This window comes from Molothrus aeneus, chromosome 4 (assembly GCF_037042795.1).
Source record: "Molothrus aeneus isolate 106 chromosome 4, BPBGC_Maene_1.0, whole genome shotgun sequence".
NCBI lineage: Eukaryota > Metazoa > Chordata > Aves > Passeriformes > Icteridae > Molothrus > Molothrus aeneus.
In genome coordinates this window covers 41,168,625-41,194,962 of record NC_089649.1, presented here as the reverse complement: position 1 = coordinate 41,194,962, position 26,338 = coordinate 41,168,625, and the positions used below count along the sequence as shown (strand labels likewise).

General features: G+C 42.9%; 1 protein-coding gene across 1 annotated transcript in view; it reads left to right on the top strand.

Annotated features, from left to right (window-relative positions):
* IRF2 (interferon regulatory factor 2) overlaps positions 1-24,103 on the top strand; it is a 39,449-nt gene extending 15,346 nt beyond the window's left edge. Inside the window, exons 2-10 of the mRNA XM_066549072.1 lie at positions 1,559-1,688; positions 2,620-2,727; positions 6,836-6,935; positions 7,546-7,722; positions 9,704-9,750; positions 13,227-13,338; positions 16,186-16,350; positions 21,353-21,399; positions 22,757-24,103. Coding sequence (XP_066405169.1) covers positions 2,641-2,727; positions 6,836-6,935; positions 7,546-7,722; positions 9,704-9,750; positions 13,227-13,338; positions 16,186-16,350; positions 21,353-21,399; positions 22,757-23,068 — 1,047 coding nt within the window. The 5' untranslated portion in view covers positions 1,559-1,688; positions 2,620-2,640 and the 3' untranslated portion in view covers positions 23,069-24,103. The remainder of the gene's footprint in view (positions 1-1,558; positions 1,689-2,619; positions 2,728-6,835; positions 6,936-7,545; positions 7,723-9,703; positions 9,751-13,226; positions 13,339-16,185; positions 16,351-21,352; positions 21,400-22,756) is intronic.
* Positions 24,104-26,338: the final 2,235 nt, after the last annotated feature.

Sequence of the window (26,338 nt, the reverse complement as noted above, 5' to 3'; positions counted from 1 at the left end):
CTGAGGCAGATAGGTCTGGGAATGCCTTCTGAAGCCATCCACCTTTATTTTCATCAGCATGTGCTCTAAAAGGAGCATGGGGTAGGGATTGTGTTTTGATGAGCAAAAGCACAGCTGTGCTTGCTCCTTTGTGAAGGACATAACTCCAGAAGATTCTTGCTGTTCCCTCCAGCTGGACATTATTGTAGGATTATTTTTACCTGGGTTTGAATTTACTTTCAGATGAACAGGTCTTGGGAGCCTCTCTTCTCACAAGCCAAACTTCCCTCCTGATTACCTTGGATTAATTTGTCTTGGTGTGGGTGATGGATGGGAAGGTGTGTGTTGACAGCTGCAGTTACTAATCCCAGAGGAATCCCAGGGTGGCAAAAAGGAGATGAGGACCTCTCAGCAGCATCTACAGGGGAGCAGCTGGGGAAGCCCCCAGGGATGTGGGAGGGAAAAGACAGGTTGGCTCAACTCTGCTGTTTTGGGCAAGACTGGCTTCCATGTGGTAGCGATTGTTGGCAGCTTACTCGTTTCCTGAAATGTATTGCTTTTGTACAAAGGCAGCTTCTGTTTCTTCCATGTTGTCTGTCCCAAGTGGGATTCATTGCTGCTTTCAAGATGACTTTTTTGCCTTCTGTCTAAGTTGTTCATTCAGATGGGCTTGAAATTTGTCTTAGGGGCTCATTACCCAGAAGATAAGTCCGACTGCTAAATGGGAACATTCATACTGAGTGTTGAACCTTATGCACAGTGTTTCCAGGAATTGTTTCAAAGTGCATGCATACTCAAAGATACCTTAGAAAGAAATGCATCTGTTGTAGATAATTGTTTTTTCCTTCTCAGACAAATAAAAATTTGCTCATGTTTTTAGTACATTGCCATTTGCATTTTTCAGCTTTGACTCAAACCATAGTAGGGGAAGATGGTAGAGATCTCCTGTGCACATTCTGCAACCTGGATGAGGATTGTTGGTTCCAAGGGGAGGGGGGTGCAGTGGCTGTTTGCCACCAACCTGGGGGCTAAGTTGAACCCACATCACCCTTGTCCAGAAAACAGCTTCCCTCTTACACAGAGAGGGGATATGCACAAAGGCTTGTCTGCTCTTGGATTCCTGGGGCTGGCTGTTTTTTAATATCTGAAGTGAACATGAAAGGGAGCTGAGCAGTTGCAGCCGTTTTCTGAGCTATTTTAGAAATCTGTAGTTTACTGCAAGAGGCTGCAGCTGAAGCATGAGTGACCAGCTCCACAGAGTAGTAAACAAAATACTAATATGTTTGCTGAGAGATTAGTGTGAGCATGGCTGCTGGTAAATTCTCTGAACACATCAAAGAACCTTATTGTTGCATTCAGATTTTAATTCCTTATTAGTTTCAAGGAAATACATGTCCTCAGAGCAATGAGAGGAAACTTTGAACGTTTTTCTTCCTCTTGTGCTGGGTGTGGGCTTGGTACTGCCTAATTGTTAGTCTGTCCCATGCCTGTACTCCCATAGGAAGCGAGAACAAACCCATTTACATTTGTGCCATTCCTGCGTGCTTTCAAATTTTTCTTTCTCTTTTTTATTTTTAAGATCAAAGGTGACAAGAACAGTGGAGCAGAGAGGTTACAAATGATGCAGAGAACACAGATGTGAAGACCAAAAGAGAGAGAAAGGAGCTGAGCCCAGTGCAGAAGGGGCAAGGAGAAGCAGCAGCCTAAATGCAAGTACTTGAATGTGGAAATGATGGGTTCCAGGGTGTTTAACAGGCATTTAATGTGGTGCTTTAATCTGCACCTAGTGCCAGTTGGTTAATGTTTTTTAAAATTTTCTGCCTCAGGTTCAAGACTTTGGACTCTTAAGTCAATAATTTACAGCTCTAAACAGGGAAGTGGCATTGAGGTGATGTGTGCATGTGTGTGAGAGAGAGAGAGACAGAAGAAGAAGTCAGTTTGAGTCTTAACTGGATAATAAAAGGTGGCATAGTGTAGTTGAGGGGTGTGTGAAGAACTCACTTCATAGCTGAACAGCATTGAAATGTAAAATAACAGCTAAAAAATCAGTGAGTGGATTGATCAGAGAAAGCTGGAGGTTGGGGGTCAAACTACTCAGCTAGAATCAAAGTGGTCAGTTAAATTGCTGTGATGTAAAATGTACTTTTATTAATTCTAGTCTAGTTCATGGGACTGAAACTGCCATTTGAAAGCCCTTTCATTAGCAGAAGCATCATTTTAGCTAATACAATGATGCCTCCTGCATGTGTTATTTTTTCATTACATATGTTTTCCTTGGCAAAATAAGGTCTGCAAATGCAGGTATGTGGACTGAAAAGAGGTGTCTCCAAGAGTGTAAGTGTTTTTCTTTGTGACTTCTGGTATCCCACCTGTATCAGCAGACAAACTTTTGCTGATATTCTCTGCCATCTTCAAATGAAGGTTTTCCTAAGACAAGTGTACCAGAAGAATATTTTCTGCCATAAAGGAGACTTCATCTCAGTTGCTTTTAGGGGAGGCTCACACACAGAGCTAAAATAATGTTTATATTTACCATGTTCAGTGCCTGCAAAGCTGTAATAAGTGTACTGTGCAGAGGTGGGGGAGCTGCCTGGGAGTGCTGCCTGGCAAACAAGTAACCTTGTCCCTTGTTCCCTGCAGCTCCTTCCCAGGTGGGTGACAATGCCAGTCGAAAGGATGCGGATGCGGCCCTGGCTGGAAGAACAAATCAACTCCAACAGAATACCGGGGCTGAAATGGCTAAATAAGGTAAGGGGGGGTGCATGCATGTGCTGAAGGGGAACTTGATAGCAGTGGCTGAGGTCTGCATAGGTAAATCAGCTCATTCCTGGTTTTCAAAGGGGTGACAGGGAGGAAGGGCAGAGCTGAATGCTTCCTGCTGAACCTGTTCCTCCGGTCTCGCCTGCCAGACCTGAAGCGTCCTGCTTTGGCCTGGTGGATTTGTGGCTCATTTAAAAGCATTTTCCAACTCTTTGTTGTTGAAGTGAGTGTTTCTGGAGACTCTGCTTGGACTTTATTTTTAACCTAGGAACACATTGTTCAGCAAATAGCATCAGAGGGATGTGTTCAAAATACCCTTCTGTGTTAGGTTCTGAGTTGAAGCAACAATCAGCTGTTTCAGACTTGTGTGACTTCTCTGACACTTCTCAACTTGAGAGAAAATAGAGTGACTTTTCCCCTGTCCGACTCAAACCTAATATCCCTGGTCCTGAGCTCTTACTAAGTGCTCAAGACATTTTGAGAGTGCAATCGAGAGCTCAAAAATGTCAGCGCCCAATTTGAATTTATTTTGATTGGTTGAGTAAAATCTAGGAGTGTATTTGAGACTTTGAATAGTAATGAATTGTGGAAATGTGGCATGCTTTCTGCACAGTGCAGGAGAGTAATTCACCACACTGAAAAGCATGAAGCTGTTTTTGCTACAGATGCTACTTTATTATCAGAATGGGTGGAAATGCAAAAAATCAGGGGCAGAAACATAGGAACTGCCTGTCTGGTTAAGTCACTAAGACAAATAGTCTGGTATCCTCCCTTTAGCAGTAGTAATTGTGGTACTCAGGTGCTCATTTTTAAAGTTGAATAATGACAATTGAAATTACTACCTTTTCTTTCATCTTTCAAAGCTAGAAATGCTCAGGACTATGAAATTATCAGGAGCGCTTTAAATTTCATCTATGAACCTTGTTTCTCAGTAACTTCCTGCATCAGTGAGTCTCATGCTGTGGCTGGGTAAATAAATATTGCTTTATCCATTCCCTAGTTAGCTACACTGTGAATTTGAGTAGGTCCTTGTTCTTGCATAATGGGGTCACAGCTGAAGAGGAGCCCGGTTTTTATTGTTGTCTTTGTCATTTGAGTCCCATGTTCGGGTCCTTCTCCTTGAATATCCCTATTTTGGTGTAAAGTTTCCTACTGACAGGCCATGTCTACTGTCCTTTGCTGGGTGTTCCTGCCTAATCCTGAAATAATTTCTCTGCCTTGAGGTTTATTAAACTCTGATTCCCCACTTCTACCCTCTGATTTGGCATCAGCCTGGATTGTCTTTACTATGCTCAACAAGAAAATTGCACTCCTGAGCATTTCTGTTTAAAAATGTTTGCACATTCATTCCAGCAATGGATCATTAAACCAAAAATATTTCTATTTTTGCTTTAAATCCTGACCATAAACAAAGCCATGCATGGAATCAATGAAGTGTCACGTGTATCACAGCCTGTTCTATACCCACAGAATCAACTTCATAGGCTGTAGTATTTTAATCAGAGTTTGGTAAAGGATAGTTCACAGTTTAGATAAGAAGGTGTGTCAGATTATCAAGAAACTGAAACTCATGTGTGTGCACAGCTTTTAAGGAAATAAGGTTTAAATATGAAAGAAATTATTACCATTCTGGGTTGTCATTGGCTGTCTGTTTTTGGGGATTTTTTCTGAACTGAAGAAAGAATTAAACCTCTCTCAGTTAGAAATGACAAATCAGGTACAGGTGACACATAATTCTTTCCCCTACTGTCAGTTCATCATTATACCTCCAGAACAAACCCCTCCTTATAGGGCTTAAAGCATAAATACTTATGGACCTCTTTGGTGAAATTGTTGTCCTTCTGAGTGGCATGAAGGAGGAAGGGAATTTCTTTACCTTCCCAGAGAGACAAAACTGGGAGCTGTGAATGAAACAACATCATTCAGCAGAGGGGATGTGAGGAGGGGGAGTGAGAGAGGTCAGTGTTCCTCTGAACACTGGAAACAGAAACACCTGAGCTGTCATAGAGTATGTAACACAGTAAAATGTGTATTATAAAATTATAATATACATAGCTTCTGTGATTTTGTAATTTGTGTTATAATTTCATATAATTATTGTGCTTCAAGACATCTGGGATTGGGAAGAACTTCCTGTAATGAGCAGAAGCACTGTAATGACCACTTAGACTGCTGTCGAGTGTCCTTGCAGCTTCTTTTGAAGCAGTGAGTACAGTTGATGATGACAGGATGCTATGTCTGGAGTCATGTTCAGTCTGCTAGGTTTTGAATTATCATATGGTCTATTTTAATCTGATCTATTCTTAAAGTTCTTGTTGATAGAAACTGTTTTCTGTCGAAGTGATGATTTTTTTTTTCCCATGCTTATTATAGTCTATGAAGAGTAAAGGCAGGGAAGCTTATTCTAGATCTGATGAATACAGTGTGTTGTGGACCCCAAAAAGTGGCTTTGAGGCTTTCTTTTGACTGCTTTGAGTTGGGGAAAGAAGCATCTGTGATGATGATTTACTTATATGTAGAGGGAAGAGTAAAGAGGCAAAAGACATGTGACAGAAGTGATGTAACTACATTAAGAGGAATATTGAGTGTGAGGTCTTGAGGGGTCTGAGGAACATGTTAAATAATTGTTTGCACCAAATTAAAGATGAAACCAAGCAAAAAGGGAAAAATGCAATTCTGAACAAGCAAATGTGATGGAAAAGATTAAAGACGAGTTGAAGGACAACAGGCAGGCTCAGAAGAAGAAAAGATCACATGGAAGGAAGGGAAATAAACCTAACCTTGGCATGAGTGAAATATTAACCAGACAGCCAGGAAAGAAAAGTGGGGAAGGGGAAAGGATGAAGGATTCATCTCACCCAGCCAGATATCTACAATGCAGTCATTTAAGTGAGAGCTGCCTGTCTAGAGTTGTATGTAGTCAGTAGAGAGAAATAGGCTCTTTTAGGGTGAAATTCAGGCAGCATAGCTCAGGTGGCTGCTGCAGGAGGAGGGTGCATTTTGCCCTGGAAGTACTTTTCTCTTCATAGACTGATAATTGGATGTGGACCTGCAGTGACAGTTTATAGTACAAGATGTCTGCATGTGAAGCCAGATAAGTATTCTTCCCAACAGGGGATTAAAAAACAAGTGTTGTGGAACAAGCTCAGTTTGTATGGCTTTGCAGAAAACAGCATGAAGAGTTCTGAAGCAGCCCTCTAGGTCAGGACAGAGGAATTCATTACCATGTTGTATGACATAAAAGCACATCTGATCCAGCATCCTTCTGGTCCAGTATCTTGTGTGCTAAGTGCTTGTGGAAGGAGTGTAGGAAACATGTTATTCAAGCTCTGAAAGTCATTGGGCCCCCAGAGCTGGAGCTACATGCTGAAACTATCATCTTTAATAGTTGCCAGGGATCTTCCATGATCCTTGAGGAATGATTATACTGACACCATGTAAGGCATGCCCTGATTTAGCTGTGTGTTAAAAAACCAAATTTTTAAAAAACCTTCCTTTGCATTTCTTAAGATGCACTTTTATTTGGTCTAAAGTTTCTGAACTAAAATGTGTTTAGGTATCTTCAATACACTTCTTCATGAGTGTCACTTCACATGAGTGTCTGGTTTTTTTTATCCTCACTGCAGAGATGTCTACTGCTGATATATTCTTTTGCTTGGCATACAAATTTGCAAGATCTCTTTTCTTCACCATGCTAGTATTTATTGGCTGAATTCTAAAGCCTTGATTTTGCTCTGTTCCTATGGTTGTTTTGTTTCAGATCTATTTTTGCTAATCATAAAAGTGTCTGTGCTGACAAAACTACCCTTTGTATGAAAGCTTAGAAATATGTAGTACTGCATGTTTTTTCCATGCGTCAGCTCGGAAAGCTGCCAGGCTCATCTTCCGTGGAGTGGCTTCTGAGTATTTCATACTCTTGGACTCTGTTCTGCTTTGGTGATACCAGTGGATATTTTCCTGCTGATTTCAGTGATACTAGAAGGGAGCAAAACACTTGGAGATGCTGAAACTGTGCTTATAAATTAGTGACTTAAAATCATCAGAAGATTCCTCAAGTCTATCAGTGTCGGCATTTCCTGTTTGTTTTCCCTTCCAGGAGAAGAAGATTTTTCAGATTCCCTGGATGCATGCTGCAAGACATGGTTGGGATGTTGAAAAAGATGCTCCCTTATTTAGAAACTGGGCAATTCACACAGGTATTGGAACTCTTTTTTTACAGGACAGATTTTCACATTGTTTTCCCTTTTAAAGTTACATTTTCCTTCTTTCTTGTCTTTGCTTTTACTAACACAGAGAGTGAACTGAAGTTTCCAGATTTGTGGGAGGCTAAGTGTTTTTTCATGGCCTATGGTACTCTCTAGCTTAATTGAAGTGCCATAACTCATTTGCATTGAGGAACACAGTAAAACTTAATTGATTTAAATGTTAGCAATTGGGTTCAAAACTGTCAGGAGTAGAGCACAGTCAGCACTTTGTAGACATAGGCCCTTAGGCTTTTTATGCCTTTCTATGGATTTGAACCTGAGATAATAAAGGTAAATGCTGTGCAAGCTTTTCCACGTTGTTATGGAGTCACATCAGATCTGCAGTGCCCTGGGTCTTTCTTGAGCACAAACCATTCATCATCTGTTCTAGAAATGTGCATGAGAATGAGATCACAGCACTCTCTTGCAGCCTCAGCTATTGTTAGAATGCTTGCCATGGGAACCAAAGGCTGATACCTTGAAGCTAACCTGCGCTGTTATTAATTTGCCTCAAATCTTCAATCACATGTTATATGTGCCTAACTTTTCTTTTCTTGCTCAGGGAAATACCAGTCAGGAGTAGATAAACCTGATCCAAAGACATGGAAGGCAAACTTCCGCTGTGCTATGAACTCCCTGCCTGACATAGAAGAAGTGAAGGACAAAAGTATAAAGAAAGGAAACAATGCCTTCAGGGTGTACCGGATGCTGCCCTTATCTGAAAGACCTTCCAAAAAAGGTAGAGGGGAGAGCTTGTCAACATGAAATGCTCTTAGGGGCATTGTGTTGAGAAAAACACCTACTGCAGGTAGCTCAGTATGCAACAAGCCACCAATGCAAGCTGCACATGGTGCCCTGGCTGGCTGGGAAATGTCTGAAACTTAGGAACAGCTGTATGAAAAATGGGCTGCATTCAGAAGAGAGGATCAATGAGATGTGATACCCCCAAGCTGTTGATATTTGTCTGTTAAAGCTGCTGGAGTTGTGTTCAGAATCTAGTCCCGGGTCTCCTTCAGTCAAGGAATGTGATTAGGGGGTGTTAGAGCTCAACACATTGAACTCAGTAGGGGTCATTCAGAATATGGTGGCAGACATTTTGGTATCTTTTTTCAAGCAAGGATACAATTAAACTGGCTCTGTCTTGAGAGCAGTACACTACTCAGAACACTAAACCACAAAACCACATTGTTAGTTACAAAGACCATGGAAAACCAACCCACAGAGCACAATAACGGTGAAATGGGAAATCATCTGAATCCCCAAATTTAGGAATTAAATCTCCTGCCTGCCAGGAGAAGGCCTAACCACCAGGTCAATCTTATGAGTATTTGGTTTCTTTCAAAGTAGAAACATTGCTTTATTTAGGTCTCATTAGCTTTCATATGGCTTCCTTACTGGTTTATGCAGTAGAACAATGGTTTCCTTAGTCCTCTGGTATCCTGTGTTGTCTAGAATTCTGGATTAAAAGATAACCTGCAAACCAGACACAAGGTGTTCCTCTAAAATCCAATTCAGTTCACCTGTAGCTACAGTTTGCTACTTTCTTAGACTGAGAAGTGAAAGGCAGATTTTCAGTTTAAGGTCAGTGTTACTGGCAATTATGAACCATGGCATTTTTGGGGCAGAATCATACTGTGAAAGGAAGATCAATGTGCAAAAGGTAGAACATTTATCTTGAAAGTGTTTTCAGTCTCTTGTCAATAGTGTATTTTATATGTTTAAACACATTCCCCTGGACCATAACATGTCTCTTGGCAGTAGATTCCTGAAGGAGCTACGAAAGTTCATCTTTAAAGCTGAGATTCTGGGAACAGGGGCTGTAGCAGGAGAAGATTCTGCAGAAAGTCCATTTACTGTAAAACCCTGACATAGTTTGGACCTCATATATATTTTCACATGCCCTTTTTTTGTGTCATGTGGCTAAACATTTGTGGGAGCAAAAGAATCTGGCTGCAAACATTTCTAATTTTCTGTGGTATCATGTAGTAGAGAAAAGCTCCTGGGAAAAGCTCCTGGGACACATCTGTGCTGACACTGGGGCAGAGCTGAGCTTGCACCAGCAAGTCTGAGCTTCTGCATCAGGTCAGAGCAGGGGCAGCAGCACTAGGGTCTGCCAAGGTGCATAACATTTTGTGAAGGTCACATGCACTATGGTTTTTGGGATTCCCAAGCCCATCATGATTGCATAAACCACTCTTGCATGAATTGTATTTCCTTACCAGGTTGCAAATATTTACAAAAATTTTGGTTGAAGTTTATTGTGTATTATTCTCTTTTCACATTAAATCAATTAACAATCTCCCTTTTCCTGTAGCTACAGAGAAAGCATCAGAAATGTGATGAGGCATATATTTTGATTTTTCTTCCCTTTAAGAATATTTTTCTCCCCCTTTTTTTTTTTCAAACAGGTCTTGTTTTTTAATTTGTCATTCTTCCATATTTTCACTTTGATTTTTTGACTGCGGTTGCTTTCCTTTGTCCTATAGTGGTTCTCTTTTGTAGCCTTTTAAAAAAGAAACACAAACCCAGCAATTCAAGGTGAATTTTTTGCTGCCCAGGCCTTAAGAGAAGGGTAAAATTAAGCAAATGTGCTCTCCCTTAACTAGGAAGTCCTGCCATTTTGAGGCTCATTTTGGGGCTATTTGTTGGTGAATATAGAAAGTGTGAAGGATAACTCATGGCTCACAGGACCTTATGAAATCTTCCTTCTGTTGTTGCAGGAAAAAAGACGAAATCTGAGAAGGATGACAAATTCAAACAGATTAAGGTAAGAAGTGTCTGTTTAATGGTGCAAGAGCTTGTGAATACAATCTGTTGCAGATATTTTTTAACAGCCCTAACTGTATGTTGTGGTGGGTACTTGCAAATGCTTGTGGTTTGGTTAAGTAACTACAGTTACCCAGGATGTTTGGGGTTGTTTTTCTTGAAATGTGAAGGCTGTTAAAGCCGTCACTTACGTCATCAATGGACACAGCCCTTGTGTTACAATGCCTGGAGGTTGGAAAACTGGCAGTCTCAGCAATACATTTGCCATTTGTTTGTCTCTGTAAGGAGAAATACAGTAATTAGGGAAGGAATGCTTCTGAACAATAGAGCTACCTTTTGGAGCAATTAATTTCTGTGTGTAAAGCACTGGAAATGCATTTTCATTTAGGCAAGGGTCAGAGCTGCACCTTGTGCTCATGTTTGTCAGTTAGAAGGCCTCAGCTGTAAAGCTCTTCAGTTGCAGCCTGAGATTTCTGCTCATTCAGAGTGTGGGCCCAGACTGATGTCTGCCCTCCCTGTGAGGCATGGTGTTTCCTAGCTTTCACACCTCTGCCAAGGGCCTCTGAAAGGTGGTCAGTATTACACACCAGCAGGAGCTAGTCCACCTTCAAATTTTTAACAAAAAGGGAAATCTCAGAGATTTCAGACTCTCAGCTTTCAGTAAAATTGGTGTCCTTGGGCTTCGTGTAGCAGCTGTGTCTACAGTGCAAGGGCAGCTTGGTCCCCTGCTGCTCACCTGTGAAGGGCTGTGCCACCCATGCCTGGGTTCAGGCTCTGCAGGCTCTGTCCAGGAGATTCTCTGGGCCAGGTGAACCCAGAAATGTGGGGAAAAGTCCTCCACTGAAAGGGTTTGGAAAGCAGGTGCTGCCACAGCAGTTGTGACTTGTGCAGTTACATGTCAGAATGCTATGACTTTTAAATTGTCTTAAAAGAACCACTTTGTAACTGTCCTGTGTAGCTCTTACAGCCACATGTGCTTGTTATCAAGTGACTCTGATGGTAGCTGATGTTCAGAGGGAGGCAGTAAAACTGCTTTGGTCAAAGCAGAGCAGTGTGCCAGCACATACACCTACCTACCAGTGATACCTCCTGTTAGTTCTTGTGCTCTGAGCTGGGGCCAGGTAGTATTCCTGTCTGTTCCCCCATTCTGACAGAAGTGTGCAGTGGCTGGTCTGGATTGGAAGAGGTGCTCTTCCTGTACTCAGCCACTCTTAGGCTGACTGTTGGATGTTGAAGGCTGTAGTAGTGAAGAAGGGTAGTAGGTGAATTAAAGCAAATGCACATTTCTGAGCATGAAAGCTTCTTATAATTGCTTTGCTTGGTGATGAGAATTCCTGAGATCCAAGTTGCATGTTTTGAATTGAATCCCTTACAGTTACCCTGAAAAATGTCTTTTAGTGGAGCCCAGTGGGAGGTTACTCCACACTTTGCCTGCTAACTACAGTGGGGTGATAGCAACAGAGGGAGAAGCTGAGAATATGAGCACAGATCTACAAAGGGACTTCAGCATAGCAAAAGCCTTGCAGCAGCTTCCCATTGTTGCCACTGCTGGACCCTGTGGGCACCCACAGCAAATGCTGGTGGGCTGAGCTTGGGCATGGTGCTCAGGGCAGTTGCTGCTTATCCCTGTGCCTGTGAGAGTGTTGGGCCTTACCAAATCCCTGCTCCACCTTAGCAAAGGGGCAAGCAAATCTCCCACCTCACAGGTAGGTCTCCAATCACTGGGCTTTTGGGCAAATTGTAATCTGTCATTACAATTCATTAAATTCTTTTAAAAGGAATTCTCAATAATGGGAAGGAAATGGAAATGTCAGAGCAGCCCAGATAAAACCAGTCTCTTTTGAAACAAAGAACTGAACTGAGGCTTAATTTCTACCTTATCCTAGCCGTATCCTTTAGACCATGCATTCCACATTGAGAGTTATTTTTAAAATCCTAGTGACAGCTTTCTCCATGCATTTGGCTTAGGGTAGACATCTGAACACTCAAAATTTAGGTGATTTAACACCAACTGTGCCAGTATCCAAGTCTCTTTGTGGATCTGGCACCATTACCTGAGTTCTAAGATGCATATTTGTTTCTGAAGATTGAAAGGGGCTACTAAATAAACTTCTCAGTAATCAAGCCTCAGTAAAAGTTGAGCAAGTGCTGCCTGCACAGTGTTTCCATGGGGGCTGCTGAGTTTGCTGTGAATTAAAGCAAGCAGCACCAGATACTCAGGGCTCCAGTGTGCAGCCCTAACCTATCTTTGCAGTTGTGACCCTCAATGGATCAATAGCAGCTAATTTTATCTTTTCAAGCTCTCAAGTCTTTGACCTGTAGGGCAGCAGAATTGGTGCATCTCATCAAAGACCTAGTTGCCATTAACACTTAACTGTCCACCCTTCTGATGTGCCAGGAATGCTGTGACAGGGTGCTGTTTGCCTTGCTTTAGTGTCTGGGAAGGTGCTTGTGTTGAAGTGACAATTCTTTTTGGGTAGATCACAATCACAGCATGTGACATCCAGGAAAAAGCCTACCACAGTGCTCCCAGTATTTTGTCCCAAGGATAACAGTTCAACAGTACTGGGATGGGCTGGCACTGCAGGTCCTGAGGCTTACCTTTGCCTGCCTTTGATGAAATGCTTTAGAGCAGTGAAAATGAGCACGGTGTGGACAGCTCTGCACCTCTCTGTGGGTGAGCAAGCAGGCGACAAGTTGCAGCCTTGCAGGGCTGGTAGAGTAAGAACAGAAGACTTTAGACATTGTAACCAATAAACCTGTGAGAGAGTCAATAGTGGAGAGGAAGTTGCATGTGTAGAATAATCCTTTTAAAGAAATCCTGAATTAATGGAATTAATTTTTTGGTGTCTACCCTGAAGGGATTTTTTTAGATTCCCACTCGAGTGTATCAGGCTTACAGAGAGGCATCTTGTGGAAAGCTCAGTCTGTGTAGAACAGGTGGTGTTTTCCAAATGCTGTTGCCCTGTGGTAATGTTTATGATGTGATCTAAAAGGCTGTATTTAGTGTAAACACTTTGGTTTGCTTTCAGGCTTGCTGTAGAGAAAAATTAAGGCTAGAATTTAGTAATTGCTGTACAGAAACTAAGACTTCCTTTTAGAGAGTGCAAAGAGAGCATATTTGGAAGGGACTAAGGATGAATATTAAATAGAGTACTGTTTTAAAGCAATGCTTCTTCCTTGTTTGTTTCAAATGTTAATCTCTTGTAGTAAATAGCTTGCTGCTTCCTTGCTCTCTGAAGGCTTACTCTAAATTTGAAGATTAAAAATAGCTTTCCTTTCAAAGCAAAAGATTTGGAAATGAATTAGTCCCAGTCTTCTCCTCACAGAAATATTTGTTCTAAGACAGTGTCCTGCAGAGAGCAGGGGGTATATGGCAGGCAGAAGTGATGGGATTTATTACCATCTCAGAACAAAGAGATAAGATATCTCCTAAAATAAAGTAATCCTGACCCAACTGTACTGTTTTCATTCTAGCAAGAGCCAGTTGAATCATCTTTTGGGATGAATGGGCTAAATGCTGTCACTTCTGACTATTTCCTGTCCTCCAGTATAAAAAATGAAGTTGACAGTACAGTGAACTTTGTAGGTAAGTACTCCTATGCTTTTTTTACATACTAAATACACAGGGGACTTCAAAAACCCTTCTGGTCTGCCAGACTTATCTTTCCATCAGCATTTTGCACTTCAGGGAATGCCACAGTTGCAGTCAGGTAGACCCATTTCTCAGCAGCCTAGGCCATGCAAGATTGTGGTTGCAGGCCAGCCCCACCATCTGCAGAGACAGTGAGCAGTACTGTGCCACTGGGGTGGTTCCCTTGACAGTAAAGCACTTCCAGGCACTCTCAGCTGGCTTCTCATGGTGGGGACTTATTCCACAGGATAGTCCTCAGCCATGAAGAGGCTGTAGCCAATGTCACATGGGAGTTAAATTGCAATCAGATGGCAGTTTCCCATTGCTTAAAGCAGAGGTTTGTATAGAATACCATTTTATTTGGGTGTTCAAACCAGCAGGCAAAATGTAGATACTTGGTTCTTTTCACTGACACCTCAGTTACAGAGATAGTTCTTAACATCACTGAGCTAACAAAAAGAATCATCAAAGGCTGCATTTAGAAACCAGTACATTAGAAATAAGCTGTCATCTCAGCATGTGAATAATTGATCCTCAGTAGACTAATTGGACTGGGCTTTTGACAGCTCTTTTTTGGCTAAGGTTGTCATTGCAGCAAGAGCTCCTAAAAATATGACCCACATACTATTTTGTCTAGAATTCCATTTTTAAATATGACAAATATGTTAGTATTCTGCTTGGAAAGATGGCAGAAATCATGTGCAGTGACTACTTTGATCCCCATTTCTTAGGTCACAGGGCTTTGCATAGTCATTCCCCTGAAGTACTTGTGTGGCTGAGGAGTTTGTGAGTAGTTTTGCTCTCTTTATGGCAGCTCATTTAATCAGCTGTTGCTTTGTAAGAGTAGTAGAACATGCTCTTACTGTTATAGCTTGAAGGAGTAGCACCAAAGTGCTATTAGTGCTTCCTGTTCACTGACTGAGGATCAGGTAGGAAACTGTCACTCAGTGTTGTTTAATTATTGAGATGTGAGGTGTGCTGCTTATCCAGACTGGAGAAAGAAACTGTTATTTAGGATTGCAGGAAGGATTTTAATGTAAACAGAGAGGAAAAAGTAAAATAGAATTGTTCTGCAGAAAGACAGGAAATCAGCCAGAGTGGATGAAAGGCAAACAGCATCTGCAGAGTTTCTGCCATAGGTGCAGCTCACTGGAAACTGTGGCATATTGCTCAAGTGAGCGGTAGTTTTTGCTGTGCATTTTATCTCTCAGGGTGGGTAAGAATTTGTCAGGTATTGAGGAAAGAGATAAAACAGTGCAGATGGCCGCTCATTCCCTGAGTGGCTTGCGCAATATTAGTCTCTCCCAGATAAAAAATTACCTGTACATGCTCTTGCACCTCTCTCACTACACTCAATAAAAGCTGATTGTTTCAGAACCGGGAAAGGTGAAATAAAAGTGTAACAAAATATCTGAAACATAATTATACTAATTGTAGTGATCAACTTTTAAAAAGTCTATCCAGTATGTATGTAATTTTCTTTATGCTGGCATTGTTTCTTAAAATCCGCATCTAAGTTTTGAAGATTTTCCAGGGGTAACCTAGCACTTCACAAAGCAAAATAATGTGCAGCTTTTCCCTGGGAAAAATACCCATCACTTTTCTTTTTCAAAAAGCCCTGGCTAAAGATAGAATGCCGTAGCAGATTGTGTGTATAGACATGTGCATTCATGTTTATTTATCTCAGTTCATGAAGGAATAGATGCTATCTTTTGACTTTTTCAAATTTAATAATTAGTATATTCAGGCTACTTAATTGAAAACCTGCAAGATCTGTTGTATTTCATTGCCTACGTGTTTTTCCCCTCATGGATCAGGAAAAAAATGGACTGTTTGAACAACACAGTGTTGTGTTTGTACAGAATTTAGCCTTTTGTTCCTTGTGAAGCTTTATGTTCAGTGAAAAAATATCTATAGTCTTTCTCTTGGGTAACCATGGTTTCAGGTTAGCCATCCTCTGAGATGGCTCCATCCCTGTGCATTCTTCTGATCTAACTCGTTGGCTTTCAGTTCTGTGCTGGATTAATGCATTTGTCATGTGTTCATAGAGCTGGGATTAAAGGAGGAGTTGTACAAGACAGGAAATTCTGTCAAGCAGCTTCAGACGAATGGGATTCTGGCTTTTACCATACTTTTGCTCTGCTCAGTAACTTCTTGGTACCTTGGTTTGTCAACCTTTTTCAAAAGGTTGTAGTGTAGAACAATTAATATCTGCAAAGCATTTCAAGACACTTGGAAAGCATCCATGGTTGCTTCACTTTGTAGAAATAAGTAACACTCCTTTGATATTAAATTTCATGTGCTTTTTTGGTATTAAATATCATGTGCCTGGGGGAATAGGAAACCCCTCAGTTAATAACTAACCATACTGTAGCTTTCTGTCACAAACTGTGGGGATTGCAGGTACAAATTTGTTTTCTGCATACCATCGATAACATTGCAAGGGTCAGTGAGAGTAGCCATCTAACTGGAGCAGAAATTTTCCATAGATTCATGTCATATGTACATCAGAGTCCCACAGTGTTTTGCTTGACCCCATGGCAAGGTTTTTGCATGCTGGTTCTGGTCTTCTGTTGTAAAGTTTACCTTAGAGCATTCAGAGACCATGGTTTACAGCTTGCTTGTTGAGGATCACAGATTTCCTTTAGAACTCTCACTGAAACTTATATCCCCTGAAAGCAGGTGGTGGGCATGGAAAAAAGTGCTGAGACTGTTGAAGACTCAGATACCAAGCAGGTTCTTAGAGGTTCAACAGAGTTGAGATGTTATCAGTAATCAATTTTTTTTGTTTCTAATCCCAAGTTGTAGGACAGCCACACCTTGATGGCAGCAGTGAGGAGCAGGTGATAGTTGCCAACCCTCCTGATGTTTGTCAGGTGGTAGAGGTGACAACAGAAAGTGATGAACAGCCCCTCAGCATGAGCCAGCTGTACCCTCTACAGATCTCCCCTGTCTCATCCTATGCAGGTAAGCAACTTGGTGTTTCTTTACATTCCCTTTTCTGGAAATGTTGGGAAGACCCTGGGAGAAAGAGGGCTCTTCCAGGCTAGCTAATGAAGATTCATAAATGTGTACCCATCTGCCTTCTGAATTGTTAATGAAACTCAAAAATGCACAGTCCTCCGCTCATTTCCTTGGGAAACAGCTTGACAGATCTCAGTTTGGAAATGTGAGCTGCAGGCTTTATCTTGTGAGTAATGGAAAAAGAGCATTAGGTATAATGCAGAGATCTTTTAAAGGGGGATTTTTAGTACAAGTGACATGCCCCCTGACTTACTAAAGATCAAAGGTCTTTCTTGCTCTCTGTTTACTCAGTGTCTAGCACAGTGTGCAGTGCTAAGGGCTGCACTAATGGTATATATGCAGATATATGCTGAGGGCCTGGGGGGAGTGGATTTGTCTTGCTGCAGTCTAGAAGAGCCATGCAGTGACTGATAACAAGTGATCTTTCAAGCAGCAGAGCTGTGGACATCTGGCTTCCAACGTCTGCCTGCCATCTGGATTCTCTGATACCTAAAAAGAGGATGCAATAACAGGCTTCCCTCTACTCCCTGTGAGGGTGGTTATGGTTTCCCTTTTCATCTGGCCCCTTATTTTCTTATAACTGTTAGGAAGTCTTTGGCACTCTTTGGCACCCTTATGCAAGTCTAACAGTGTGTTCAGAAGTTTCTAGGGGTGAACAGACACAAATGTATGTGTGGACATGCTATATAGAGTTCCCACGATCATATAAGTCTTATTTCTTAGGAAAAAACGAATGTGACAAATGTGTCAAAGCCACATTTGAAAGTAAAAAGGTTTCAGATCCGAACTGTCCTTTCTGTTTTAACATGGTGCTAATTTGCAAGCCTTAGGAGACTGGGTAAAAACACAAATGTCACCTTTTAAGGCAAATTTAAGTATAAATAGTTCTCCATGCATTTTATTATTTTATGCATGGTTTTGCCTTTGACTTATTAGGCTGAAATTCCTTCCAGACACATTTTTACAAAATATGTATTTAGTAATTTTTATCTTTGGGTCCTAGTGAATTGTGTGATGTTCCTTTGGATTGTGTCCACTGTTAGTCTCACATATGTTGATAAACAATTATGCTTTCCAATGTGTTTAGTCTGCAATGACCAAAGCATTTAGAAGACCTTTGCAAAGCATAAGGCAGGGAGATAGGAGAGTGCTTAAATTTATTAGCAGGAGGGAGACAAGGGCCTTTGAAACATCTTTCCTCTTTACAAATGCATCTTGGAAAACTTTTCCATGTCTGCAAACATGACAATGATGCAATCTTTTATCTTCAGCTACAGGACGTAAATTCTTGAAATGCAGACAGAAGTCACTGTCTTGGTTTGGAAGTCATGGTGGTTTCTTGGACTGGAATGATAGAGAAGGGTGGTCTCGTGACCACCTTGACATGAGCAAATCATGAGCTACCTGCCCTTAGGTCATTGCAATCAGCCTGCATAAGGAAAAAGATTGAAGTACCTCTGCTATCCCCTTATGCTGTCTTAGTACCTTGGTGGCCTTCAATTGTCTTAACTTATACCTGGACCTGCTAGCCCAAAACTCAGATAAGAGTTTCATATCACTGGCATGCTTTTGAGCACATTTCCAGGCAGCTCTTGATGATCCTGACTACTGTAGCTAGAGGCCAGTAAGAAGTGAAGTACTGCAAGGGTCTGTCCTGGGGAAAGTCATATTTAATATATCAATGAGCAGAAGATATGTTAGAGACATGTTTGTGAGCTTCAAGGGGACACCAAATAGGGTGCACGAGTTTTTTTGAGGGCAGAGCCATCATCCAGAGAGTCCTGGAGAGATTGCAGGAATGGATCAGCAGAAACCTTATGAAATTGAGCAAGGGCACATGTGAAGTCCTGTGCATTGGAAGGAAGAGATCTTTACAGCAATAGCAGGGGCTGATGGTATGGAGAGTCGCTCTGCAGAAAGGCGGGTAGGCAGTGAGTGAGTGCGAGACACCAGAGCACCTCAGCCACAGGGAAAGCCACCAGTTTTCAGGAGCATGGCCAGTAGATCTAGGGAAGTGATTATCCCCTTCTACTCCGCGCTAGTTGCACTACTTTAAAAGTACTGCATCCAGTCTTGAGCTCCCCTGTCCAAGAACCAAACAAATGGGAGCAAGTGCAGAGAAGGGCTATGCAGGGTATGGCCTCTCACTCTGTGAGAAGACAGAGGGACTGGGGCTTGTTCAGCCTGGAGAAGAGATGGTTTTGAGGACTTCATAGCAGCTGCCTCTACTGCAGGGATGTTCCCAAGAAGGCAGAGCCAGGCTCTTCACAGCCAGTGCATGGTAATAGGATGAGAAACAGCAGGCTAAATTGAAACAAAAAATATGGTCCAGCTGAATATAAGAAAAAGTATCACCTGTCCTTCACCACAAGGACAGTCAGGCAGTGGAGCAGGATACCCAGAAAGATTGTGCTACCTCCATCCTCAGAAGTTTTCAAGACCTGAAGGGATTTTACCCAAGCAATCCAATCTAGTCCTGTAGCTGGCCCTGCTTTGAGCAAGAGGTGGGGCTGTAGACTACCTGAGGCCCCATCTAACCTGAATTGTTCTGTGAACCAGTTTTTTTTTAAAGGATGTATTTGCTCTTGAGGCTGGAGCAAGGACAGAAATCTGTGTGTTAGAACCCTAAAATTTCTAGGACACTCTTGTGACTATTTCTGCTTTGTCTTGCTCCACACAGACCTGTATAGAACCACAGGAACTTTGGCCCTGTGCTTGTGGTTTGCTCTGTCAGGTGCTACTGGCTGAATGGCAGGAAAGAGTATGACCATAACAGCTGTGCAGGAACAGTTAGTTGAGCTCTTCTAAAACAACAACCAAAAAAAGTAGCCAGATATGTCAGCTGTCCTACATAAATCTGGTTTATTTCAAAACACCCCTGGTTCCTTTCTGAGGTAACTCAGGCAAATGACGTGAGTCGCCCATGTGAGTTTTTTCATATATCCGCTGATGTCTATGAAATCCTTTTGGCTCTTATTACCCAGGCTTTTGTCAATGTTTGACACTGATTCAAATACCCTTCTTGATAGAAATAACCTCTCTAACTTTCCACGCCTGTGTGGCCAGCTTCCCTGGCTTTGCTAACTATAGTGCTATCTCTTACTCAGCATTTTGTTATGTATAAACACCAAGGATGGATTCCTTTTCAGCTGCATCACTCTGTTTTTGTTGTGGCATGCTTCTTCATGTCAAGGAATATCTGTTACTTGTCTCTATGTGTATTCCTTCAATTGATTCTGTCTTCTTTGTGTGAATTAATTTTTCCTCTCCTCTCCCCAGTATGGCTTAATTAGCCAGCTTAGTCACATTGGCACATCTTTCTCTGCCTGGGTCAGTGAAGGAGAAGCCCTGCAGTGCATGAGCTTCTCAGGGCATTGCAGCTTGATTTAATGTTTTGGACTGCTCCTCTGCTTACTGCACACTGTGGTGGAGACTCTGGCACAGGAGAGGTGCTGGCTTTGGAAGCAGCAGTCTGGAGTAGCTGGGCTGGAGTAAAAGGACTTTGGGTACAGTTTAGACCCTGGGGGCTGAAACAGTGGTTCAGCCCATTGGTTTACAGTCTCCTGCCTAAACCTAATGCTTAGCCAGGCCTTGAGAGGATGGCAAGGTACTGCCAGTCTCTCTGAAGGTGTGCAGGAGCACGATCCATGAGGCATGATCCATGCACTCTTAGCACTCACATTATGTCCAGTGCAGAGCATGAGACTGGGCTCTGGGAAGGCAGAGTTGCAGTGGCTTTGCAAAGCAGTTTGCATGGACTGAAATGTATAACACAGAGCTGAGGGTGAAAACTGGGGCTTCAGAGCTCTCTTGCCTGCTGTGATAATTCATCACATCATTCCCTGAATTGTGTGATTTCTGTGTTCCTTGTGGATGAGCCCTGTCTGTGCAGGGCTCAGGGGGTTGGAGTGCTGGTATCCTGATAGATGCCATGGGTTATCCTCCCAGGAAACAGGACACAGTGGTTCAAAACCCCACAAGCTGAAGAAAACCTCCAGTCCAGGCCTCCACTGGATTAGTCTGGGAACCAGTGGCTGTGCTGAAGGCAGCAGCCATCACTGCAGACTGAAAAGAGGGGTTTCTGCCCTGTCTCAGAGGCATCTGAGGCACAGCAGTCTCAACCACTCATGGGCCAGGAGCCTGACCTTAGGAGACGTGTCTTCAGGCACACACAGGCTTGAAAATACAGTAAAAATTCCTGGATTTCAGGCTCTTCTGCAAGCGAGGGCTGCAGCTGCAGGAGGATGGCTGTTCCACTGGAACTGTGCTCCTGTATTTGTGCTCTGGTTCAAGTGATGAGGGTGAGGGAGGCCATGTGCAGTGGGGACAGGTGATGGGGCTGGAGACTGTGGTATTGCCACTTGCTCAAGTGAGGGGTGAAGGGTTGAGAAAGGCTGGGGAGTGGTAGCAAAAGCAAAACTATACCAGCTGTACCAGAGTATGTCAACAGTAATAAAGCCCCAGAAGTGACAACAAGCCCTTGAGGTGGCAGGCTGAGATAACAGTTAATGAAACAAAACCACATTTATCTCCTCTAGGATGGAGTTGTTACTAATTTTGCCAGGAGATAAAGATTTGGACAGAACTTTGTCTGTTGCAGGGCCTGGAGTGGCTGTAGAGGGACAAGGGAGAGGGGGCATCCCTGCTTGCTGGAGATTCTTCCCAGAAAGCACATATCTACTTCTTCCCTCTCTATTGCTGTCTTTTCCAGAATATAGACATGTTGACTGTGATAACCATGTGAATTTACCCCAGTTGTTCAAGGCAGCTGTGCTGTCTAGCCCTGCTGTGGCAGGGTCTCCATGCTTCTCCATTGTTTTCTGGTTGTTTGACTTGACTCTGTTTGCTTCCACTTGTTGGACATACCTCAGGCCTCCTGAGCTGGAATTTGTTACTATAGATAGAACAGCATGAGTTTCATTTTTGTTTCTATTTTGTTTGACAGAAAGTGAAACAACTGACAGCGTTCCAAGCGATGAAGAAAATGCAGAGGTAAGTGCTTTCTGGATTTTTAGCAGTTTGGACCAAGGTCTCAAGATCCATGCCCTGAGATATTTTTGCCCCTTCTCTACTGCAGCTCTGTCTACCAGTGGAATATTCATTTTGGTAATAGCTAGGGAAGAAAAACAGACCAGGAAGGTTCAGGGGATACAGACATTTGAATGATTGTCACAGAATTAGAATCTCTACAAATTAACTTTTCCTCATCTGTCCAAACAACAAGATTAGTTTGCACAATAAGATGTTCTGCAGTGCCATCACCAGTGCCAGCTAGTATGTTAACATGATGCATTGACCTTGCTGGGTAGTGAGTATTTTATCTTGGTTGAAAGCTTGCTCACTTTGTTTTCCTTAAATGGCATGTGAACTCATATAACTGGAGGAAATGCTTACATCTATGACTGAAATGAAGCTAGAATGTTTGAGGTAGGTAGGGCAGAAAGCTTTCCTGAGCAGTCATTTGGGTATTGCTGGGTGAAAGGAATCCATGGAGAAAATAACCTAAGCTGCACGTATACAAAAACACCACTTGCCTTTTACTTTGGGGCTGCCATCAAGGTACCAGACCTACCAATCTCCATGTGTACTTAAAGGCCAAGTGAAGCTCATTGAGGGCTCTTGGATGCCCTGTGCTCCAGCTGTATTTTTGCATAAGGCCTTTTGCAAAGCTCTCTCCTGCTGTGTCCCTCACCAAAGGCTCTCTGAACCCTCCTTCTTGGAGGACCACCAGTTGTATAACAACACAGCTAACCCACCTGGTCTCTGGTGCCTTGGCTGGGGTGGTGCCCATATGTAGACTGCCAGTAGTGACTCCACAAACCTCCTCCAACAGAACATGCCATTGCTGCATCTGTGGTGGGCAAACAAGATGTGCTCATCTTCCCTTGATGAACTTCCCTGTGATGAGGGATGCACTGTCAAGTGACAGTGGTTTCCCAGCAGCCTCACATGTATTGCTAGCTTGGGTAGTGTTGGGTCTCTGTGCCTGCCTCTTGGCAGGAAGATGCTCTCTCTGGTAACAGAGGAGACACTACCATTTGGAGTTCTAAATGTCTGTATCCATTTTTGTCTCTGGCATCCTGGGAATAAGGCCTTTATTTTCCATTCAGAAGAGCAGATAGTGCCCCTTGAGTGCTGGAGAGCCAACAAAATTTAAGCACATGACTTCAGAAAAGGAGAAATGGCTGAGAGACATCCTAAGCTAGTGGCTAGAGGCTCAGGCTCCTAGAGGCAGGATAATTCCTGTGCAATATGTGGATATTTCTATCTTCATCTTGTTACTTGGAGTACTTCACAAAGTTGTGTTCATTTACAGTCTTCGTTTGTTTCTTTCTTCCCCCATTTCTAGGGACGACTTCATTGGCAGAAAAAAAACATTGAAGGCAAACAGTATCTCAGCAATCTAGGAATGAGGAACACTTCTCATATGCTTCCCAGCATGGCAACTTTTGTAGCCAACAAGCCTGACCTCCAAGTCACTGTCAAAGAAGAAAGCTGCCCACTGCCTTACAATAGCTCCTGGCCTCCTTTCCCAGACATCCCTCTGCCACAAGTCGTGTCCACAGCCTCCACAAGCAGCAGCCAGCCAGACCGTGAGACACGGGCCAGCGTCATCAAGAAAACGTCAGACATCACTCAGTCAAGAGTCAAGAGCTGCTAAGCCTTTGACAGTGTGGTTTTTTAGCTTTGTTTTGTTTGGTTTTGTATTTTACGTTTCTCTAAGAGAGGTTCATCCCTTGACGCACACCAGACAAACCCTAAGGTAAAGCCTTGGCAATAGAAAACATTGCAGCGTCTGACTCCAGTGCCGGAGTGGTTTTAACTCAGGACTCCAGCAGTCAGTGTGTATACCTGAACCCATCTTTCCAAGGTTGCTACATAGGAAAAGAACCCAAGAACTTTGGCCCACTCGCAGGTTCCAGTGTTTCATAAGAGGACCAACCGACCACAAGGGAAGTGGTGCTGCTGCGCTTCTTGCTGTCAAGGCTGTGATGGAACTGAAAGCCTCAGAATGGGAGAGAAAATGTGAACTAGCTGGAATATTTTTAAATAAAGAAAAATCTATTGTGAATATTGTACATAGTGCAGTACTAGCAAAGTTGCAGTCTGCTTCTGCACCTTATTAAGAAAGCACTTACAAAAGGCCTTTTATTACCTTGCTCTACTTAATGGCACATTGAAGGTCCCTCTCCACCTGTATTCTTTTCCAAGGCTATTCTTGCTAAAGTGTCTTTAAAGAATAGAGGAAGGGAAAGGAAACTAAAACTTTCCATGTGGATTTCATATGTTCTGAGACTGCTTTCATCATGTTTGTTTCTAATCTGCTATGCTTGAATGCCGCGTGGTACAATAGAAAAAAGAAAAGAAACTTATTACAGAGATATTATGCAAATTCCCAGATTTAAAAAAGAAGAAAAATACTCTAATTCTAACCAGAGCAAGCTTTTTTATTTTTTATACAGGGGAATATTTTATTCAAAGTAAAATTCTAAAGTGAATATAATTTTTTTTAATCTTTTCTACAGCAAAATTTATAATTTTAAGATTCAGTCCTTGGTTATCAGCAGTTATGACATCCTTGTGGCACATTTTTTTTTAATTTTGTAAAGGTGAAATAGCTTTTATGAGCTCATGTAGCAATCAGATTATCCTGTGGATTGATAATAAATATGGTATATAGTTAAATTTTTAATAATCCTCTTGTTTGTCTCTCATTTTTAATCTTTCAGAAGCCCCAGATGGTATGGGTTTGATAGGTGAATGTGACCTCTCAGAGTGAGCAATTGGCATAAGCTGCCTGTGCAATTTCTGGAGCACCCATCCAACAGGATGGGAAGCGCTGTGCTTGAGGCAGCTCAAGGTGGAAAGAGCAACTAGAACTCAAAGGTGATTTATTCAAGTTTGGCCTCAAATGTAGAGGTTGGGAGCTGGGCACCTCTTCAGCTGTTACTCCATGGCTGTGCTTTGAACAAGTTACCTCATGGAAGGGATCGTGTCAAAATCCATTCCCCACCCAATGCAAGCTCAGCTGTACTTCCACTGTTCCTCATAGATCCCCACATGGCTTGCTTGCAGTTTCCTTGTCTGGAAAAATCTCATTTTGCAGTTTCAACCAATTAATAGAATTAATCAGAAATCAAGTTAGCATTGATCAGGGCTTTCAACATTGCTGCATGATGGCAAGTTGTGATTCCTGGAAAGCTGTAGTGTATCTCAGTAAGGGTGCACAGTGACTCACAGGGTTGTGGCAGTGGGATGTGCCCATTGCAAAGCACTGTGCACTTTGGGCTGGCATGGACAGAAAGAAGTTGAGAGCACTCACCCTTTTGCAGTTTTTTAAGCTGTTGGGTGTGACACAGTTTGATTCAGATACATAAAATACGTGGACAGAGTGCCCTTCAGATGTGATTACCATTCTCTACCAGCCTGACAGGTGTGTGAGCTGAGAGCAGAGTGTATTGGGCTGATAAGCAATAACATGCACACCAATGGCTGTGTCACAGGGAGAGATGTTAGCTGGCTACTGAAAAGGGAAAGTAAACAGAAAAATTTTGCTGTGTTCTTAACCTGATCCTACAGTTCCAAGTTTCTTCATAGGTCCGTGTAAAACTTGTAATTTTGTCACCCACTGCCTGGTGGCCTGGGAAGACAAGGTTAGAGGTTTGGTTAGAGTTGGGAGTGAGAGGAATGTCCAAGCTGTATTTGGAATGGATGTAAAAACTTGCAAGGGTTAAAATTATGTATGTAAACTGTGTATACTGTCCTTTTCATTTGGTCCTTCATTTACCTTTCCAGTTTCTTAGTTTTCTAAGGCTGATTCAGCTGCCTACATAGAGCCTGACCCCCAACAGGGCTGCCAGAGCAGAGTGAGGGCTGAGCTGTCTTTTCTGTGTGTCCTGCCTGACCTGCCCTCAGTAAGCCTGGCTGGTCACTGGGGTGAGAAGATGGTTGTCCAGGGGCTGCCCTGGGGTATACAAATGCTTGTTTGCAAAGTAAGAGCTACCACTTGCCAGGAGAAGGATTTGCTGCTCTTAGCATCACCTATCTGAAACTCAGGAGTAGGCAGCAGGGAAAGGCAGGCACCCTCAGCTTAACCTACGAGTTAACTTTGACATAGCTGAAGGAAGTTAAGAGGTCACAGCTCCACTTTGGTCATTCCCTGTGAGAGTTGATACCAGCATGCGGATGGCCAGGCAACCTGGCTTGGTCTCCTCTAGGTCCTGCAAGGAGGGCAGCTGAGTTGCAAAACCACTGACCCCCACCCTGCTCCAGAAGTGAGCCATAGGAGACACACACGCCGCCCCTCCCCAGCTCTGGGAGCAGTGTGTGTGCTTGGCAAAGCCCCCTCTTCCCGGGGCTTGTATGTTTGAAACATTTCCAGGAGCTATGCAAGCATGGCAGTTACAGTATGCATCCATAACTGATCCATCAAAGACAGCACACACCTTGCAGAGACAGTGACACCTCTGCAGCATGCTCAGACCAAATGCACTGTGGGGTGATGGAATGCAACAGAGGATTTCTCTGGGCTGGGACATCAGACGTTCATTCTGAAATCCAGGGGTCAGTGGCGTTTGTTACCCGTGCTTGCACAAAGTCATAAAAGCCATCCAGCCTTTCACAGCAGTTAAACTGCTCTTTGACCTGCCAGTTCAGCTCTGAAACACTGGGAGCCAGGTGCCTGTCCATTAGCACTACCAGCAATACCAAGTTAATCTTGTGCAATGCTGTGATGTGCTCAGCCAACAGGCCTGCAGGAATCTCTGATGGGAGGCTGGGAGGGAGGCAAGGGCCAGGCTCTCCCTGTGCAGCTACGCAGTGGCCAAGGCACTGCCCGTGCTTGGGACACCCATCTCACTTCCTTAGATGTTTCCCTTAGTCTCAGGGGAACAGTCCCTGCCCCTGTGCCCCTCTGGCATCATCCCACTTG